This window comes from Rana temporaria, chromosome 3 (genome assembly GCF_905171775.1).
Source record: "Rana temporaria chromosome 3, aRanTem1.1, whole genome shotgun sequence".
Classification (NCBI taxonomy): Eukaryota; Metazoa; Chordata; class Amphibia; order Anura; family Ranidae; genus Rana; species Rana temporaria.
This window is the reverse complement of record NC_053491.1, coordinates 191,598,465-191,619,220: the sequence shown is the minus strand read 5'-3', so window position 1 is coordinate 191,619,220 and position 20,756 is coordinate 191,598,465. Positions and strand designations below refer to the sequence as shown.

The window sequence follows — 20,756 nt, the reverse complement described above, 5'->3', positions numbered from 1 at the left end:
TTTCTTTTGATCATGCGTGAGAATCTCCTGATCTAACTTGAATTGCTAGTAAATCACGATGACGTATGACTGAGCAGTACAATCCATATGAGCAGTAAAAAAACAAATATGAAGCCTGTAAGGCATGAAGATGCATTCCAGGGTCTCCGAAATTACTGGGGGCTAAGAGACGTCTGTTTCAATGTTATTTTTGAAAACGGGCCCAAGGCTTAGTTGCTATGCCAACTTAAATACAAGCTACACAGAATAGAATCCACACAAACTGCATTAAACTTTCTAGTAAATTTAAACACAAATTCTTACTTAAGCCACGTAAATAGAAATTGAGTTAAGAGCTTTGTGTCCTGTAACGTCAACAGTGAAGACTGGAGCATGAGCTGGGCTCATACCTGGCCTTTCTTTTCATGTGTGTGAGTTCTGGCTTTTAAATGCTTCCCGGAGTTAAACTAATGGTGCTGACATCATGCCATAATATATTATAGAATTAAATATATGAGGAAAAATATGGAAATTTTCAGCCAGAGGTCCCCAGTAAAGGTGGTCTATATCAAATATGTCCCCTGTTGACTATTGCAGGCTTTCTTTAACATTTTAGGTCTGGAGGAGAATATTTGCATGCCAATAGTTTTTTTTTTAATTAGTTATTTCCATCTCTGTATTACCTAAAGTAACCAGAATACATACACATCAAGGGAAAATAAACTCACAGGTCTTTATGTCAAGCTGTGATGCAGAAGGCTGTATACTTTGAGTGTTTATCCAACTGGCATAGGCGTGCGCACAGGGTGTGCCAGGTGTGCCTGGGCACACCCTAATCATCCCATATAGGGAAGATTCCCCTTGTTTAGACCCCTGATGTTTCAAGAAAGCCCCCTAACGGGCCTTCTAAAAAAAATGGGACCAGACAAAAAGATGTAGGAGTGGAGAGTGTCAGGGGTGGACCACGGTAGAGGAGGTAAATTGCCGCTCTGTGCAATACTATTGCAAACAGTAGGTAAGCATAAGGTCTGTTTTACTTTAGGATTTTTTTTTTAGCCTTAATGATGACTTTAAAACAGTAGTAAACCGCAGGTTAAAAAAAAAATCCCCTGCAAGGCAAGGCTGCAGTCCATTATAAGAGACTTACTTTATAGCGGTGCGCTGTCATCGCAGACAGGGCTTCCATCTTCCCCCGGTCTTCCTTCCGGTGTTCATCCGATCCCCCCATAGGGGAGAGCGGAGATCTGACAGGGCAGTGTGTGGGGACAGCCCTGCCATCCGCCTGCTCAACGGGGATCAGCGGAGCGATCCACGCTGGGCAAGCGGAGGTTCACGGGGCGGATCATCACAGATCCGTCCCGTGTGAATGAGGCCTTAGGCACAACTATTGTAAAACACTACTAAGTACATAGCAAATACATAGCATATATACTAAGAAAATAGGACTGTTCTCATATGTACAGGTATGGTATTCACAGAAACAAAGGCTATTAAAACATGGACATTGATAACATAATTTAAATGAAACACAAATAAAAAAAGACTGAAGATTCCCAGTTACTCCCTTTTCAAACATCATCTAAAAAACACACACAACTGTAATAGGTCAAGTAAAAGCAGGACTTACCTTTCTTGTAGGCCCACTGGTTTCATTTTAAATGGTGATGGTCCTGCAGTAAGTGGAAGTTTAATCTCAAAGGTGTTTGGACACTGTGGGTCTACAACAACATTGACGGGTTTGAGAATATGCTCAGGATGAACCATACTGCTGGAACACTTTGCTTCAAACTGTGTAGGCTGAACAGAGAGAGGCGACAGGTGTATCTCTTGTTTTTTTTTGTCCTGCCTCAATGAAACCTGGATCTTTTCTTTTAATCTGTAGAGTACCTACAGAGACAGAGAGTAAAAAGTATCAACAATTTTCTCCTCCTACTGTATAAACAAAGCAAACAGTCACAAAAAAAAAAAAAAAAATCAGAGCCACGCATTCAGAAAAAAGCTCCATAATTTGTGCAGTGGGAGGTTTGTTTTCTTCACTGCGAGATTTAATTTACTGTTACCGTTTATAAATACCGAACGCAGCCACACTACTTACAATCATCAATATAAAAGATCTACAATACAATAATGCATAGTTTAATCATTAAATAGCATGTTTATATACAGCAAGGACGCATCATGTAAAATATTGGAAATATTAAAGGAGCGCTATTGCAAAAATATTGTATTCTGAGAACTGTATGTGGCTAATATATGTAATTAAAACATGAATTACTTTCTTCATTATTTTTTTATACACATTTTTGTGCCAGAATTAGGTTGAGAAAAAGTATTACAATGTTTACTTTTTTTTACCTGGTTTAAAGCGGGGTTCCAACCACAATTAGCATTTTTTTAAATGTATGTCCTTTCATCATGCATTTTTATAATATAAATCCGGTCACTTACTATTTTACAATCCACCGCCGCTCCGAAATAGTTATTCAAAAAAGATAGTTTATAAAACTATGTCCACACCGTTGTCATTTTGCTTGTGGGCATTGTGAAGCCCACAAGCACTTACTTCCGGGAAGTCTTAGATGGGGAGAGATAATTGGGTAGCGCACTGCATCCTGGGAAATGATGACATACATTTCCCAGGAGCATTAGAGGGAGATGATGTCAGAATCCTAGGTGATTCCAAAAGCAGATTTTGTGGGACTGCATAGCAACAGGCATTTCCAGATGAGTACATTTTTTTATTTTTTATTTTTTTATTTTTTAGGTCCAATGAGCACAATAATGAAAACATTTTTTGGGGATGGAAACTCCACTTTAAGTAGTTTTTTTTGCCCATCTGTGTCCTGTTGGGCAGATTTACCTTCATTTCCCACCCCATCGCCAAAACAGAAAGTGAGAGAATATCCGCCAAAGTGAATCCCCGGTTGTTACCAGGACTAGAAGATTTCTCCCCTATTTCTTTTCTGGTGACCACCCGAAATTATTGATAATCGGTAATGCCAGTAAACCGGGCAAATAGAGAGGGTGAATCTCTCTAAGAAAGTCACAGACATCATTAGAAATCTGACAGGGGTTTTAATCCCTCGCCACCATATTCAAAACAAAAAAAAATGTCGCCCTTTTTTGTACTTTACATCTTCTTTAAAGCAAAACTTCACTCTCTCAAACAACATTATGCTGCTAGCATTAGTAAATAGATAGGATGGCATAACATATTTACTTGTTTTAAAATTGTATTTTACATTTCTTTAGTTTCTTCATGGTATCCAGCCTTACATTTTACTGCAATGGTCTAGGAAACTCAACACACTAAGTGAATCTTAGGGCAAACAAATGCAATAAACTACCCACATTTTTGGTAATATATAAAAGACAAGGTTGCACCGAGTAAATAGATCCAACATGTCAAACTTTAATTTTGTGTGAAATGGCGACAAACTTCAGTACCCTATATTTTAAAGGCGACGGTTCAAAAGCCCCCTTTGGGTATCAGTTTACTGTTACGGAGGAGGACTTGTGTTGCTCTCATTCTGGGATTCACAGTAATATGGAAGATGTGTATCGCAATTGACATTTCATGCGTAGGCACCCCTGACGAAAGCATTGACATTTGTACACTTATAAATGTGGAGGTGGGGGGCGTTAAACATTTTTTTTTGGGGGGGGGGATGTACTTGGGTATAACTTTTTTTTTACAATCAAAAAATGTTTTTTTTTTACTTAAGTTAATTTTTTTCATGACATAGGGGACAAAAAGTCCCCCCATGTGATGATTTTGAGGTGACAGATGACAGGAGGCGGGATGAAGAAGGGGCCTGGAGCACTGGTGGGGGACCCCAGAAGAAGAGTCTGGACTGCTCTGTGCAAAACTCTTGCACAGAGCAGGTAAGTATAACATGTTTGTTATTTTTATAAAAAAAAACGATCGTTTACAACTACTTTAATCTGCTTTAATCTACAATTATTTGGAATATGCAGCATGGAGGGGGGTTAATGTATAGCCATTGGTCACTGATGCATTAGTGAACAGTGGCAGTTAATTAACCTTGTTATGCTGCATTAGTGGCGCCACAGTCAGTGTTAATAAACCCCTTTATGCTGCAGCTGTACATAGTGTCTGGCCCCTCTTTAATCCAGCCCTGAGTGCGGTCTGTTTCCCAGGCATCAGAGTGGCCCGGGGGGGAGATTGCCACCCTGCCTTCCGGCTCAGTCTGCTTCCGGATAGATGGGTGAGTTTGCTTTGAATAATAAAAATGAATTTAATAGCAGAGAGAGTTCACCCGAAAAAAAAAAAAAATTAACAGTAGATTGGGCCTAATTACGGGAAGCAGAATCGGGTGTTTTGATTAAAATCAATGCAGTACTTTTTTGAAATAGATGTTCTCCCGCCGCTTCCGGGTATGGTCTTCGGGACTGGGCGTTCCTATTTGATTGACAGCCTTCAGACGGTCGCATACATCGTGTCACGAGTTGCCGAACGTCGGTGCGGCGCTATATGACGCCTGCGCACCGACGTTCGGCTACTTTCGGAAACTGGTGACGCGATGTATGCGACGGTCGGAAGGCTGTCAATCAAATAGGAACGCCCAGTCCCGCAGCCCATACCCGGAAGCGGCGGGAGAACATCTATCTCAAAAAAGGTAAGTACTGCATTGATTTTAATCAAAACACCCGATTCTGCTTCCCGTAATTAGGCCCAATCTAATGTTAAAAATAGATTTTTTGGGTGAACGTCCACTTTAAGAACAATTGCTGCAAATGCTCAAGGGAAAAGTGAATCGAATTCTAGGATGCATCACTAGAAGGTTCTCCAGCAGGAGGAAGGAGGTTCTGAGTCCCCTATATAGATCTTTAGTGAGACCTCATTTAGAATACTGTGTCCAGTTCTGGAGACCTCACTTACGCAAATATTTTAATAAACTAGAATGAGCCCAGAGACGGTTAACAAAAATGGTGAATGGCTCGGAGTATAAAACATATCGGAAGCAACTTCAGGAACTTTATATGTACAGTCTGGAGGAAAAAAGGGAAAGGTGAGACATGATTGAAACCTTTAAATACATCAAGGGGGGTGAATAAGGTTCAGGAGGGCAGTTTTTTTAATATGAAACCAAAATCAAGAACATGGAGTCATGACCTCAAACTAACTGGAGGAAAGTTCAAAACTAATGTTAATATGTATTTTTTTACTGAAATGGTGGTAGATGATTGGAATAAACTTTCTAGCAGATGTAGTGAGACAGTCAACAGTAAATGGCTTCACACATGCTTGGGACAAACAATCTATATTCAGACTCGATGGACTACTTGGTCTTTTTCTGCCATCACTTTTCTATGTTTCTAAGTATCCTTGGTAGTGTAAGGGCTCCTCCACAAGGGTGGCCAGAAGTTGGTAATCCAAATTGGATTATTTCAGCCAGAGGCTGAAACATACTGCTCTCACTGCTATTTTATCTTGGTTTTTGGTGTTTGACAGGTAGCACACACAGCTTCTTCTTTGCATTTAAAAAGCCAGGCACTGATGTGGAATGAGAAAACGTGGCAAACAATTGCTATTTCAATAAATTCAAAAAGTGTTCAATAGAAGGGGGGTCTGAGGCCCCGTACACACGACCAGTTTCCTCGGCAGAATTCAGCTTCCGACCGAGTTTCTGGCTGAATTCTGCCGAGAAACCCGGCCGTGTGTACACTTTCGGCCGAGGAAGCCGACGAGGACCTCGGCGAGGAAATAGAGAACATGTTCCCTATTTCCTCGTTGTTCTATGGGAGCTCTCGGCCCGCCGAGGTCCTCGGCGGCTTCAGGGCTGAACTGGCCGAGGAACTCAATGTGTTTGGCACGTCGAGTTCCTCGGCCGTGTGTACGGGGCCTGAGTCTGTGCAGGCCACTCAAGTACCTCAGTGCCAGGGAGTCAGTAATTTGAAGGGATGTCTGCATACTTTTGTTCATAATGAATGCCCATTACAAAAGAGCCTGTGGATGGACATGTCTGAACTAATGTTATAATGTACTTGTAAACTTACTCTGGGTGCTGCCATGTTGAATTATTCTCGCTCTACGCAGGCACAACGAATGTCAGGTAGTCAGACTCCTTTTAATGTCAATATTAAAAAAGGGGTCAAAACTACACATATGGCAAAGGCTGATTAGAATAAAAAATCCTGGATATAACAGAAGTGTCATGAATGCCATTCTACTCTACACATATAAAGACTGCCATGATGTTTTGGGGTTCCCTGATAAGTACAGGGGCTTTGTGGACCTTAAATACCAAGTACCTCTTTCAAAGGCAGTATGATAAGGAAGAGAACAAGGATCTGATCTGATCTCAGTGTTAGTATGCCGTTGATATATGTGCATAAACCCTTAATATCTTCTTATAGGGCACCTGTTATTATCAGTGACTGGGCTGGAGGAGGCACACTGCATTTGGGGCCTCTGGAGAGCAAAGTTCACCCTTTTGTGAAGAGTTGGTTGACGTACATCTTATCTTTCCCTAGCCTTTGAATAGGGTAGGCAGTCCATGTATGCTGTCCCACTATCCATCACCTTCAGGTAAAATTACAATAAAGTAAGAAAAAAAAGTAACAAAGCAAACATAACATACGTGCACAAATGACAGACATGCACACAATATAAATTTACAGATCTGTATATAAAACCATAGGAAAGCCATAGGGAATGCTCGCATAATCTTGTGCAAATGTAACAATCTATACCTGTAATTAGGGTTGTCCCGATACCACTTTTTTAGGACCGAGTACAAGTACCGATACTTTTTTTCATGTACTCGCCGATATCAATTACCGATACTTTTTTTAAAATGTGTCCCCAGAAATGCAGCCATGTCCCCCGAGAAATGCAGCCATGTCCCCCCAGAAATGCAGCCATGTCCCCCCAGAGATGCAGCCATGTCCCCCCAGAGATGCAGCCATGTCCCGACAGAAATGCAGCCATGTCCCCCAGAGATGCAGCCATGTCCCCCCAGAGATGCAGCCATGTCCCCCCAGAGATGCAGCCATGTCCCCCCAGAAATGCAGCCATGTCCCCCCAGAGATGCAGCCATGTCCCCCCAGAGATGCAGCCATGTCCCCCCAGAGATGCAGCCATGTCCCCCCAGAAATGCAGCCATGTCCCGACAGAAATGCAGCCATGCCCCCCCAGAGATGCAGCCATGTCCCGACAGAAATGCAGCCATGTCCCCCCAGAGATGCAGCCATGTCCCCCCAGAGATGCAGCCATGTCCCCCCAGATATGCAGCCATGTCCCCACAGAGAAAGCCAAGCCCTCCCCCCGCCGCCGCCGCCTAGTTGATCAGCGCAGGGAACAATACAGCTTTCATTTGAATAGCTGTGTGTTCCCCGCTGCCCCTCCCCCTTGTCTGGGCAGTTTGATAGACAGATCACCCATGGATAAAATATATTTTTCTTGCACAAGTCAATATGTGAGATGTGACATCTGTCAAAAATGATGAAGACTTTATTTGGTAAACATCAGAAATTTGGTCCTTACAGAAAATATTCTGTATTCTGTACTGAATGTTATGAATATATACATAGACTCAAAATGGAAATTCATATATTATAATGTATAATGATTAACCTGGATCCTAAGCCATTCTGCCACAGGTAAACAAAGCTCTGTGTTGCACAACACTTTAAAAATACATAGGTTTCACTTTTATTTTCTACATTTACGCTGTTGGGTATATGGTAGTGAAGAGAAGTGAATAATAAGCTACATAAGGGCAAGTAAATCTGGCCCCAGTTTGACCAAATGTATCCTTTATTTTTAGGTATATTTATAAAACCTTCTATTGGTCTGTAGGCATATACAAGTAAAGGATGTTGGTTAAAATTGTTACCTGTGATGAATGTGAAGGTAATACAAGATCATGGTGGATTTTTACTGGGTATAATACCTAGGCATGTTCACGGCCATGTAGAGTTCACACCAAACTCTGCAGGTTTGCGACTCACGGACCAGGCAAACAAAATTTAACACGTTTGCCCATGTAAACCTATGGCTGCTAAGAATTCATTAATTTAGTGAAGGTATTATTATTACCGCTCAAACATTCTCTAAATTGCGCCCATGCTAAGCAACTGACCTCCTACGTTCAGAATACAATAGGCAATCCACCCTCTATGGCACCTGAAAGCAAGTGGATATCACTGAAGTAGCGGTGTGTACTTCAGTAATTTGCAGTTTCCAGGGGCATACGTCAGGTACGGTATTTACATAGTTACATTGGTCCAAGCTGGGCTAAAGAAACTATGTATAAAATATCCATACGCCTTAATAAAAGAGCTGCTCTCCACCAAATGGTATTTATAAAAAAAAATGTGCTGGTACATGTTCCTCCGGGCAGTAATAAACAACCTGGGGCTTTTTTTGACAATCTCTTGATAATTAGCTTTGGAAATAGAGAGAGCTGATTTTCAAGATTATCCTCTCAATGACTTCAGTGGGGTTCACATTAAGGTTTGCAATTTGGGATTTTTGGACATTTTCGACTACCTTCAAACCCAATCAGGTTTGCCCACTGCTAATTATAACTTAACCTCTTCAGGACTGCCTGTCTGCATTGTACTGATGACGGGCGGCTCCTACAGGAACAGCAACTTACCTGTAGGTCACTGGCTTCTTCCAGGTACAGGGCGCGTGCGCACACCCCCCACCCATCCATCACCAACTCCCACTGTGATTAGACTTGCTGATTGGCTGTGTCCAATCACAGCCCAGAGCCCTGTGTTGACTAACAACACATGGCTCTGTACAGAGGGAACAATCTCTTTTGTTTATCCCAAAGGGATGTTTAATAAAAAGCAGCACAAAATACACGCATTTCACTTGTTAGGCACATACTTGACCCTTGATTACCCTCAAGCCTTGTACACACGACTGTTTTTCTCAGCAAGAAAACTGCTGGGAGAGCTTCCCAACCAGTGTCATTAGTACAGTGACAGTGTATAGTATTATCACTGATCACTGTATTAGTGTCACTGGTAATTTCAGTTTGTGAGTTCCCACTCAGAGTCAGTTAGTGTCACGCTGATCACCGACATTACTAGTGCAAAAAAACAAACAGTATATATACCACAGTTTGTAAATGCTATCAATTTTACGCAAACCAATCAATATACAATTATTAGGATTATTTTTTACAAAATAGATGTAGCAGAATACAAATTTATATAAAGAAATTCGATTTTTTTGGGGGATATGTTTAAGACCCCTTTCACAATGAGGCATTTTAGTGCTAGAAATAGCACCTGTAAAGTGCCTGAAAACTGCCTCCCATGCCGCCCAAATGTGAAAGCCCCAGGCAGTGTGCTTGCGGGACGTAAGAAAAAGTCCTGCAAGCATCCTTGGGGCGGTTTGGGAGCGCTGTATACAGTGCTCCCAAAATGCCCATGCCAATGAAACACATGGGCGGCCCCAGTGTGAAAGAGTTCTTATAGTTGAAAGTAAAAAAGTTTTTTTTGGGTACAGCATTGGGTACAGCATTGCATGACCATGTAATTACCAGTTAAAGTATCGCAGTGCTAAAAAGGAAAAAATGGCCTGGCTAGGAAGGGGGTAAAACCATTCCAAAGCTCAAGTAGTTAATGATTCACATACTAAGTGTAGAAAAAATCCAAAAGTTGGCAAATAATGGCTTATGATTCTTGAGACTGAATTTAATTGACAAATGTGAGTTCCAAATGTGACAGGAGCCATCTAGAAAAACAACTGTAGGGAGACCATTGGCTGCTTTTTAAGTATGACCGATAGGGTCAGAACTTCTTGATGTATCTTTTTGCATGGACTCTGGGAAGGGTTGTTAAAAACCTCACACTAAATATATACATATTTCTAGTATATCCATTTAGCAAAATTCGCTATAGAGGGGGCAAACTTTGACATGCATACTTTAAAATAAAGATAAAAAGGTAGATGGCAGTTATTGAAATGTTAGCCAGCCTTGGAACATTCTGAACGTAAAACCAAAGTTGCTCTATATTTATGGTTAACAAGATATTCCATAATCAGTTTTTGCAAAGAACAATACTGTTGCACAATACTGTGGCACAAGTAAAAAGTTTATTGTTTAGCAGCCTTTGACAATATAAAAGGACTGTGAGCACGGTTTTGTAAATGTCTTTCGTTTCTTGTGTATGTAGGAGGAAGCTACGCCTTGCTGACTCGATTCATTATGTACCATTTGAAAGCAATCGCCCACTGCATGGCAATGGCTGTGGTGCTCATTCAATCCACCCGAGTCATCCTATAACTATAGACAACATGCAGCTCGGCTGTGCTATTTATAGAGCCCTGCCTTTAACCTTTTCAGGTACGTTGTTTTCCTCTAGTGCCTCAGGAGCTAGCGAGGAGTACTCATAGGAGAGAAGCTGCAGACATATGCATGCATTATTATTATTTTCCCATTAATATTTCCATGATTGTTATGAGGCAGTCCATCATAGCAATGAGCCAATAGGCCCAGAAGTTTTGTGTGTGTTGCCTTAGATTAGGGTGACCAGACATCCCCCGTTTCCAGGGACAGTCCCCGGATTGAGGACACTGTCCCTGGACCAAGTGTGTCCTGGTTTTTTTTCCCCCCGGATTGTATTTAAACAGGGGCCTGGGCAATTTCAGTGCAGAATTAAAAAAAAGAATTCTAAATTACACACCCCCACTCTGCCACTCATACTAGCTTAGGGGGGGTGTAATTTTTTTCAATTATCTGTGTCCCTTTCTGATGATCATGTGCTGGTCAGAGCGCAGGGACTATGCCTATTCAGCTCCGCTCGCATGTTCTTCTGCCTTGACTCAAGTCTCGGCCAGCCGCCTGCCTGCTCATCTTGCCTTCCTTGAGTAATTTTCCTCCGCTCCCCCAACCAGTAGTAGCCAGGGGCCCGGAGAGTAAGACTTGACAGGCTGTGAGGCGGCCGGCGGCGGCGACGGGCAGAGAGTCGCTGATTGCCACCATCACTAGTAAAAAAATTAAAATATGTCCCCGGATTTCATTTTAAAAATCTGGTCACCTTACCTTAGATGTCTTCCTTTCCGACCAGCAAAAGTACGGAATAGGATACTAAAAGCTTCTGTGGGCATGTGCAGGCACTTCTAGGTGGCTGTACTTGAACATGGAAGCCCCTTTCAGTTATTTTAAAGAGAACCTGTCTCTTTAAAGGTGAATTATGGGAGCAAGTTTTGGGAAAGAGTCTCTTCTTGGTGACCAGTTTGTTTAATGTCTCTGGTTAAACCCTATGATAATGTTCAATCACAAATGTCAGTTCTGTATAGTAGCTGGACAGAAGGTCAGTCATCTGGATTTCTAGTCCAGCGGCTGCCTTGATGCAGTGAACACAGGGGGTTGCTTGCACTCCTTTAGGGCCCTTTCACATGGGGCGGATCAGTAATCATCAGTAATGATCCGCCTCCGTGTGTCCGTAAAGCTCAGTGGGGATCCTCCGTAAAATCCCCGCTGAGCCGTCAGCTGACTGTGCAGGGACCGCCCTGTCTTTCCTCCGCTCTCCCCTATGGAAGAGTGGAGGAATGCGAACATACGGTCTGCACATGTGAAAGGGCCCTAAGACCTTCCTGCATACATAACTTCAACTAAGCAATGCAGAGTGGTGCTGAACCCATTCCAGCATGTTAATGTTTATATCAATCAATCAGGTGGATTATATTACAATCAATTAGGTGGATTATATATCAACCAATTAGGTGGATAGTATATCAACCGATTAGGTGGATTGTATATCAATCAATTAGGTGGATTATATATCAACCAATTAGGTGGATTGTATATCAACCAATTAGGTGGATTGTATATCAATCAATTAGGTGGATTGTATATCAATCAATCGGGGACCACTATGTACACTTCTCCAATCTCCTCCTGCACAACTCTTGCTTGCAGACTATTGCTCTCTCTCTCTCTCTCTCTCTCTCTCTCTCTCTCTCTTCCTCCTGCTGATCTCCCAGGAGCAGCTAGCACATGTTTAGGTCCAACACTGCAGGCAGGGATCGCGGGCCCTTATGGTGTTCCAGAAAAAAGTATTTTGTGCTAGCTGTCCAATAAATGGACTACTGCTCCCAGTCAGTCCTCTGCAGCCCTGCCAGCCCTCCTGGCTGCAGCAGCCTGACTTCACTGCCCATGATAACATTGCAATCTTCCCTACTGGCTCCACACCCAGCTCTGACTGTTTCCTCTCTGTCCTCTCTGGCATGACTCTCCAGTCCTCCTGACTGCACATGTCACTCACCAGCCCCCCTGGCTGCGACCGGTGGTTCTCTCCTGAAGACCTGCCCAGCAGTAATAGCCAGAGATCAGTCCACGTGAAGTCAGGTTAGGAAAGGTTGCATGGCTGCCAGTCCAGGTTGGGGATTGGTCGGGGGGCTCCTTAACACACCCCAGGGAGCTCCACCTCTCCTCCTCTACTTCTTGAATCCTCTAGAAGGAAGAGGGAGGTCTCAGTGACGCTGCCTGTAAGTCACCAGCTGCTAACCCTGAGCCACTCCCAACCCTCACAAATCAAAACAAAACAAACAAGCCTAGCTTCCAGCTAGGCCTGCTTATATTTGCCTACACTCACAAAAATCCTACACTAGTACCATCTAATGTAGAGGGTGCTACATTTATAGTCCAAAAGAGAGAGTGGCACTCACGGGTCCTGAGAGGTGAATGCAATCCGGGCTGCAACAGGAAATAATGATTAACATGTTGTGGGTAAAGGAAAAAGTATAAAGGGGGCGCAGCACCAGGAATGCAAAATAAATTGGTTTTAAAGTTCGATTTTTTTTTTACCTTTCTGCATTCTATCAATGAAGGTAACAAACCTTCTGTGTGCAGAGCCCCCCCAACACTCACCTGAACTTCCTCTCGATCTAGTGATGTGAACGAGAGCTAAGCTTCTCCTGAATCTCTCATTCCTCATTGGCTGAGACAGCAGCAGAAGCCATTGGCTCCTGCAACTGTGAATCACAGCCAGTAAGCCAATAAGGAGAGAGTGGAGGGCGGGGCCAAGCTGTGGCTCTGTGTGTCTTATTGACTCATAGAGCTGGGCTTAGGAGTGAGCACGCACCACTGCCCTAGAGTAAGGAGCTTGCTTTTTGGGGCACTGGCAGAAGAGGAGGAGCCATGAGTTTTGGCGGGGGACTTGAAAAGAAAAGGATCAGGGCTGCTCTGTGCAAAACGATTTAACATATTTGTTATTTATTTATTTTTATTTTTTATATGAAAACTTCACTTTAGGAGACAAGTTCAAAAATAGACACAAACCCAGTGTAAAGTCACCAAATAAATGCGCTGAAGGTGGAAATAAACCAATATAAACAGGAAACCAGGAAAAAACATTACTAATGCTTACAAAAAAAGAAAAAGGAAGAAATTCCCTCCAGTCAGTCATATCGTTCACACTTTAGCCACTCTGCATAACCAATGATTACCATTTTTTTTAGGTAATTATGCTAGCATTATTTTTAAATAAAATAATGATTTTTAAGGAATACACAGCTTAATCTGAGAGCATACACTTATATATCAGTATATATTTAAATTATATAATATATATATATATATATATATATATATATATATATATATATATATATATATATATATATATATATATATATATATATATATATGTATGTATATATATATATATATATATATATATATATAATCACCCTGAACATAATTAATGCAAACAGAGAACAAGTGTTGTATGTTCAAGGCTTGTTTTGCAATTTGGTCAACATCCGGAGACATGACACCCATTGTGCTATTGTTATTTACCTCCCTAGTTTGGCATTCAGGTGCAGCAAACATATAGGTTCACATTACTTTGCGGAGGAAAAGGAGGCGGGAGGCATGTTAAGCTGTTCTGTCTTTAACACCTGAGTAAATATTTTGGTGAAAGCTTCCGTCACATTACATAGGCTAGTATATATTTGTAGTCTGCTTTCTATTTCTTTGTAAAGAGAAAGCTAGAACTGTCTACTGCATAACATCCAGTAATTAAAATCATCAAAATGTCAATATTTTTGGTAAAAAAAAAACTAAGACTGGTTGGGATGCACACAAGTATAATAAGTGAACAACTCTGCACTAGGTGACAATTGTGAAAAAATAAAATAAAAAATATTATGAGAAAAACTAAAGCAAATAATCATGCGGGAGCTGTACTCACAAAAATATTTGAATGCAAAGTACAATAAAACTGATATGAAAGTATTTGCGTCAAAGTACATCAGACAATACAAAAGTCCATATCCAATGGGTTTACAGTACTCACATATACACACACTGGCCCCAATGATGTCCCCTTGTGATGAAACGCATCAGGCGGAGCCTAGGAGGCTGACAGCAGGCCCCCTGATCAGTATATTTCGCAGTACTCATCAGTCTTTTTTTTTTATTAGTAACCTTTTATCTAAAAAAAAATTAAATTGGTCGCACATTGGAACTCCAAATTATCTTGATGTCATCTTTATTGTCAAAGGGGTCAGACAGATACAGGCAATGGTAGGCGCTTTTCACAAGCGATAGCTTGCTTGTTCACAACAAGGGTCAGACAGATACAGGCAATGGTAACAGGTGTTGTGAACAAGCAAGTTATCGCTTGTGAAACGCGTCTACCATTGCCCGTATCTGTCTGACCCTTGTTGTGAACAAGCAAGCTATCGCTTGTGAAATGCGTCTACCATTGCCCGTATCTGTCTGACCCTTTTTACAATAAAGACATCAAGATAATTTGGAGTTCCAGTGTGCGACCAATTTTTTGTGTTATTCGTCTTCCACGGTGGTGAGCCAAAGTCTGCACCTGTGATCTACCTTGCACCTGATTCTGCCTGGAGTGGTGTGCTTCTCCTTAACCTTTTATCTATACTGGATTATGCGATGTGTTCTGTCCTCTCCCTTTCCTATGGTCCAGGTTATAGAGGAGGGGACTTTATATTCAGTGCGGTGGTCCGTCAGTCTCAGTACAGTCTATGTGTGCTCATGACCTCATAACAGGAGGTCTGAGGCTTCTGGTAAGAGGCTTGTGTGTATTTTAGCAATTGTGGAACAATAAAGTTGCCACTTGTGAATACTGTACACCCACTGCAAATGGACTTTTGTATTGCTGCATTCACTTTGTCACAAAAAGTTTTATGTCACTCTCAGAATGTTTTACTTACTATTGTCTGCATTATTACTATTCTTCTTATTATTATTGATTGCACTTTTAATGGGAAATGCAATGCATTTAGCTTTTAGTAGAACACAAGTACCCAAACCGTAGCTTAAAGTGGTTGTAAACCCTTACAGACCACTTTGACCTACAGGTAAGCCTAGATTAAGGCTTACCTGTAGGTCCAAGAAATATCTCCTTAACCTACACAGTTAAGGAGATATTTCCAAGAAAGACAGCCCCAATGTCTACGGCGCGTAGGCACACTGAGCGTGCCACTACTAACGGCATCATGTGCGGGAGTGACGTCATCGATGCTCCGGGCAGTCACAGCACTGGAGCAGCGATACCCGAAAGTCACTCCGGATATCATGGCGGCAACAGAGGACGTGTCTGAGGACCGCTGCGGGGGCTTCGTTCTCAGGTAAGTAATTCATACTGAGCTAGTATGCTATGAATACTAGCTCATTATGCCTTTGTATTGCAGGGTTTTTTTTTCAGAGAGGGTTTACTTCCTCTTTAAGCCTATGTTGCATAATCATCCATTTATCAGTGTGATTTTGCAGTGAATTTTTTTTTTGGCGTTTTTAATGCTTTTTGATGTTTCATGTGCTTATTTCTACAACCACTGGCAAAAAGTACAGAATCACCATTCTTGGAAAATGTCCACTGTGTAGAAAACAACGACAGTATTCACCGACATGCCTCAAAAACCATTTTAATTTTACATTCTAACCTACTGGCCTTAAGAAATACTTAAAAAAAGAAAGAAAACTGTATTCAGTTGCAATTGTTTTTGCAGATCAAGCAGAGGAAAAAGATATGGAATTCTGAGGAAAATATTATGGAATCACCATGTACTTTGCAGTTCAAAACAAACTTCTGCATCAGATTACATCCTGAAAAATGATGTCGTCATCACTAAACATCCTTTTAATTGATGGAATAAGAAAAGTGTCCAAAATCTCAATATCATTTTTTTTTAAATGTATTGACTGTCATCTCACCCGTACCTTTACCTGACATGCAACCCCATAATTAGCCACTTCCCGACCAGTGAGTTCCTAATAGCTAGGAATCACGATCTGTCATTTCCTCTAGGTCAGTCCCCTACCCCAAAGTTAGAAACACACCTAAGGAACACAGTTAACCCCTTGATCGCACCCTAGTGTTAACCCCTTCTCTGCCAGTGACATTTTTACAGTAATCAGTGCATTTTTATAGCACTGATTGCTGTATAGATGCAAATGGTCCCAAAAATGTGTCAAAAGTGTCCGATGTGTCCGCCATAATTTCGCAGTCCCAATAAAAATCGCAGATCGCTGCCATTACTAGTAAAAAAAATAATAATAATAAAAATACTGTAAATCTATCCCCTATTTTGTAGATGCTATAACTTTTTTGTGCAAACCAATCAATATACACTGATTGTAAATTTTTATTACGTAAAATATGTAGAATACATATCGGCCTAAACTGAGCAAAAATTTGCTATTTTTTTAAATTATTGGGGATATTTCTTATAGCAAAAAGTACAAAATATTGTTTTTTTTTTTTCAAAATTATGATTGAGTATTCTTTGCAATGTGAAGTTTTACCTCATTTACTAAGCTCTAGAGCATGTGGACTTGTAGTGCACAGTATATTTGCCTTTAGTAAATCAACCCCTATATGCGCTTCCGGTTAGTGATGGAACCAAAAAAAGCTGGACATACACGCAAAGATTTTCTTTCGTTCAGCCATCGGACTGAATGAAAGATATCTAACATATTCCTCCATCCATGTTAAATAATGTGGACAGAAAAAGTTCCCCGTTTGGCTATTGTATTCTGACAGCTGGTACCTGCGGCTGTCAGAATGGCTGATCAGTGACTGCAGTTGATTAGCTAGAGTCACTTTTCAGCTGAGAGTTTTCACCCATCTCCTTCAACAAAGGTTGATTGAACATTTAGCGTTTGGATGATGCCAACTGGGGCACCCATGTCTCGAATTTTAGGAAATTCAGCAGCCATAAGTGGTGATGTTTTTTCTTGAGGGACCTCCTACTAAGAATACGATCACCTTCATTAGGATACTGCATACTGATTATTAATATAGGGATTAATAACAGCGACGGAGCCATGAGGTTTCTGTAAGTACAGACTTCAGAGTCCATATTCCTTAGTACGCTCTATTACAATATTGTTTCATTTCAACGTCGACTGGTTCACTTTAAATCTACAACTACAGCTCTTCTAACAAATGTGCTGCTTATACACACAGCTCCCAGTCTCCTGTATGAAGTATTTTTATATAATTTCTTCCTGATTGACAGTTAAGAGCAGATGCATGCTGAGACACAGATTAGCGTTCATTATGCCTGAGGTGAGTGCTTTTTGTGCCTCTGCTTTTTTCTTAATGTAACTCATGAAAATGTGTTAATAGTCATAGTGCACAAGGAATCATAGTGACTGTAAAAAAGAAGTTCACCACAGACGAGCAGAAGATCTCAAACCTGCAAATCTTTCATGAAAATCTATTTGTATTCTTCTTATAACAGCCCACTGTTCCAACATTTAGTAACTGATAACCAATGCATGTTGATGAGTTAGGTTTTGGCTCAAGTGAGCCAATGTCACATTGGAGCTTTTCTTGCCAGTAATTTTTATTTCACTGAAAGTGATACAATAAAGTTGCATTTAATCATCTCAGTGTAAAAGTCAATGTGATATACTCTAATCTAATTAAAGAGCTGGTGTAATAAAGGGTATTAGGTTACAATGTCTTCCCGAAAAGATCGCTGTGCCATCCTACATATCTTTCATATAAAATTTCCTGTTATATCCTCAATGGTAATGGTGTCCCCACACACCCCAGTAAATTTTTGATGATGGATCTGTAAAACATGCAACGTTATCAACTTTCCAAAATAGGACCTTTTAACCATGTGAGGCCTCGTACACACGACCGGTTTCCCCGACAGAATCCATCAAGAAACTTGGTGGTAGAGCTTTTTTGCCGAGGAAAAGGGTCGTGTGTATGCTTTTCATCGAGAAAACTGTCGGGGAACTCGACGAGGAAAAAAGAGAACAAGTTTTCTTTTTCCTCGACGGGAGTCTCAATTTCCTCGTCGGGCTGGTTTTCGACGAGAAACACATTCGTGTGCATGCTCAGAATAAAGTATGAGATGGGAGCGCACCTTCGGTAAAAGTAGCGTTTGTAATGGAGATAGCACATTTGTCACGCTGTAACAGACTGAAAAGTGCAAATTGTCTCCTACCAAACTTTTACTTAACACGAGATTAGCAAAAGCAGCCCCAAGGGTTGTGTCAGTGGAATCGAACTTACCCTGCCGTCGAATGTGTTGTACGTCACCGCGTTTGAGAACGAGGAGATTTGGTCTTGACCGTGTGTACGCAAAGAAAGCCGAGAAAGTTTCTCGACAAGCCTAACAAGGATCTCGTCAAGGAAAACGATGTGTCTTTTCCGACGAGTTCCTCGTCGTGTGTACGAGGCCTTATGGTTATTACACTGAGCAAAATTATAAACGCAACACTTTTGTGTTTGCCCCTATTTATTATGAGCGGAACTCAAAGATCGACGACATTTTCTATGTACACAAAAGGCCTGTTTCTCTCAAATATTGTTCACAAATCTGTCTAAATCTCTGTTAGGCTGGCCATACATTATACAATTTTCTTCTATAGATTTCCTTTAGATTTATCAAAACCATATAATATGAGGTCAAATGTAAACATTTTCAAATTGTATGCAATCAGACAGGCCCTTGTGCTACACAGTTGAAAGTAAAAAAAATTGCATGTAAGCTGTGAAACAATTACCATTAACTTAAAAAGTAGACTGGGCAATAATTGGGGGTAATATTTTTATTTATTATGTATAAAGATTGAGATGGCTCAGTGGATTATTGATTAGCACATGCGGAATTCGGGGGTTGTTGGTTCAAATCTTGGCCAGAACACTATCTTTGTTGGATTTACATGTTTGTGTGGGCTTCCTCTGGGTACTCTAGTTCCCCCATAAAATCCAAAGACATGCTGGTAGGTTAATTGGCCCTAGTATATATGTCAGTCCCAACCTCAGAAATCGGGGAAGGTTGAGGAAAGACCTGTCAACCTACCTCGAAAAAAAAAAATTCACCAAGAAAAATCTATGGAAAAGGCTTTCAAATGTATAAATAAAGATGCCCAGACAACAGGCCCATAGAACTGCATAGAACTAAATGGCTAAAAACATACATAGTGATTGATGTTTCTGTGCAGGTGAAAAGTTCAAAAAGCAAGGTAGAGTTTTAGGGCATAACTTCCCACGACACTGTCAGTTACATTTGGCAGTTAAACATGATTCGGAGAAAATTCCTATGTCAGGAACAAAATCAGTTGCAGAAAAAGCCTTCTTGTGACACCTAAAAGTCCAAATTCTATAAACGTGCTCATGTGAAGGTTTTAATTGTCAGTCATTTATTATAATTATGCACATTCAAAATATAATTATAGTCATACAGACCAGTGAATGGCACATATATAAAAAAAATAAAGAATAAAGTCAGATATGGGATGGCTTGGTGTGTAAGAGAGTCTCTGGGTTTGCGCTAAAAGCTCTAAAGGACTGTGTAGCCTCATTTAGCCCTGTGTTATTAAATTAGTAGAATTCACCCCAGCCTATCCATATCCAGCAGAAGTCCTCTGAAACGATATAAACAATAGTCTGCCATTCTTTAGAATTCATACCTTAAATTTTATAATACATGTTAAATGCAGAATATGTATTTTTTTGCTTTGTCTATCTGTTCTGTAATATAGGAAGAAAACATCATGTCCTGAAGGCTGTAACAATGCCCATTTGGCCTTCAATGCATATAGCCTGATCTTTTGTAAATGTGTCAATCTAGAAAGATGGCCATATCTGACAGATGTATGCAATTCAGGCACAAGCTGACTGGACACAATTTTTGGCCAACAATACAACTGGTTATTCAAGAGCCACATTTATGTGTTTCTGAAGTGATCACATCTTTTATCCTTCACAAATAATTTCTGATGGGAGAACTGTGAAGCCTCGTACACACGACCGAGGAACTCGACGGGCGAAACACATCGTTTTGCTCGTCGAGTTCCTTGTTAGGCTGTCGAGGAACTCGACAAGCCAATTTTCTCTATTCCCGTAGAGGAAAAAGAGAACATGCTCTCTTTTTGGCTCGTCGAGTTCCTCAACAGTTTTCTCGTCGAAAAATGTACACACTCGGTCGTGTGTACGAGGCCTCAGACTGAAAAGTCAGCATCAGCCCATGTACCAGTTATTAACAGAAATATCTAAAACTAACCTTCCATACTGATAATCAGTTTATGTATGTCAAAAGATACCTATGAGACTTTGTGCACAGTTCTCATACTCTATTTTAGGGGTGTATAAACTCAATTTCATTGTGGGCCGCATCAGCATTATGATTGACCTCAAAAGGGCCGGTTGCATCTGTAAGATTAGATGTCCAGCGCATCCCCCCCCTTTACATTAGATGTCAAGAGCCACCCCACCATCAGAAGTTGAGTCCCCCACTCTCCCTTACATCACAGTGCACCCCCATTTCCTTATGTTGCTGCTGGGAA

The 20,756-nt window shown here is 41.0% G+C and overlaps 1 protein-coding gene across 3 annotated transcripts in view; it reads right to left on the bottom strand.

Moving 5' to 3' along the window:
* The window catches only part of PTPRR (protein tyrosine phosphatase receptor type R), a 220,239-nt gene that overhangs the window by 82,676 nt on the left and 116,807 nt on the right, over positions 1 to 20,756 (bottom strand). For all 3 annotated transcript variants that reach the window (XM_040344000.1, XM_040344001.1, XM_040344002.1), the window contains one exon: positions 1,607 to 1,866. In XM_040344000.1, coding sequence (XP_040199934.1) covers positions 1,607 to 1,866 — 260 coding nt within the window. The remainder of the gene's footprint in view (positions 1 to 1,606; positions 1,867 to 20,756) is intronic.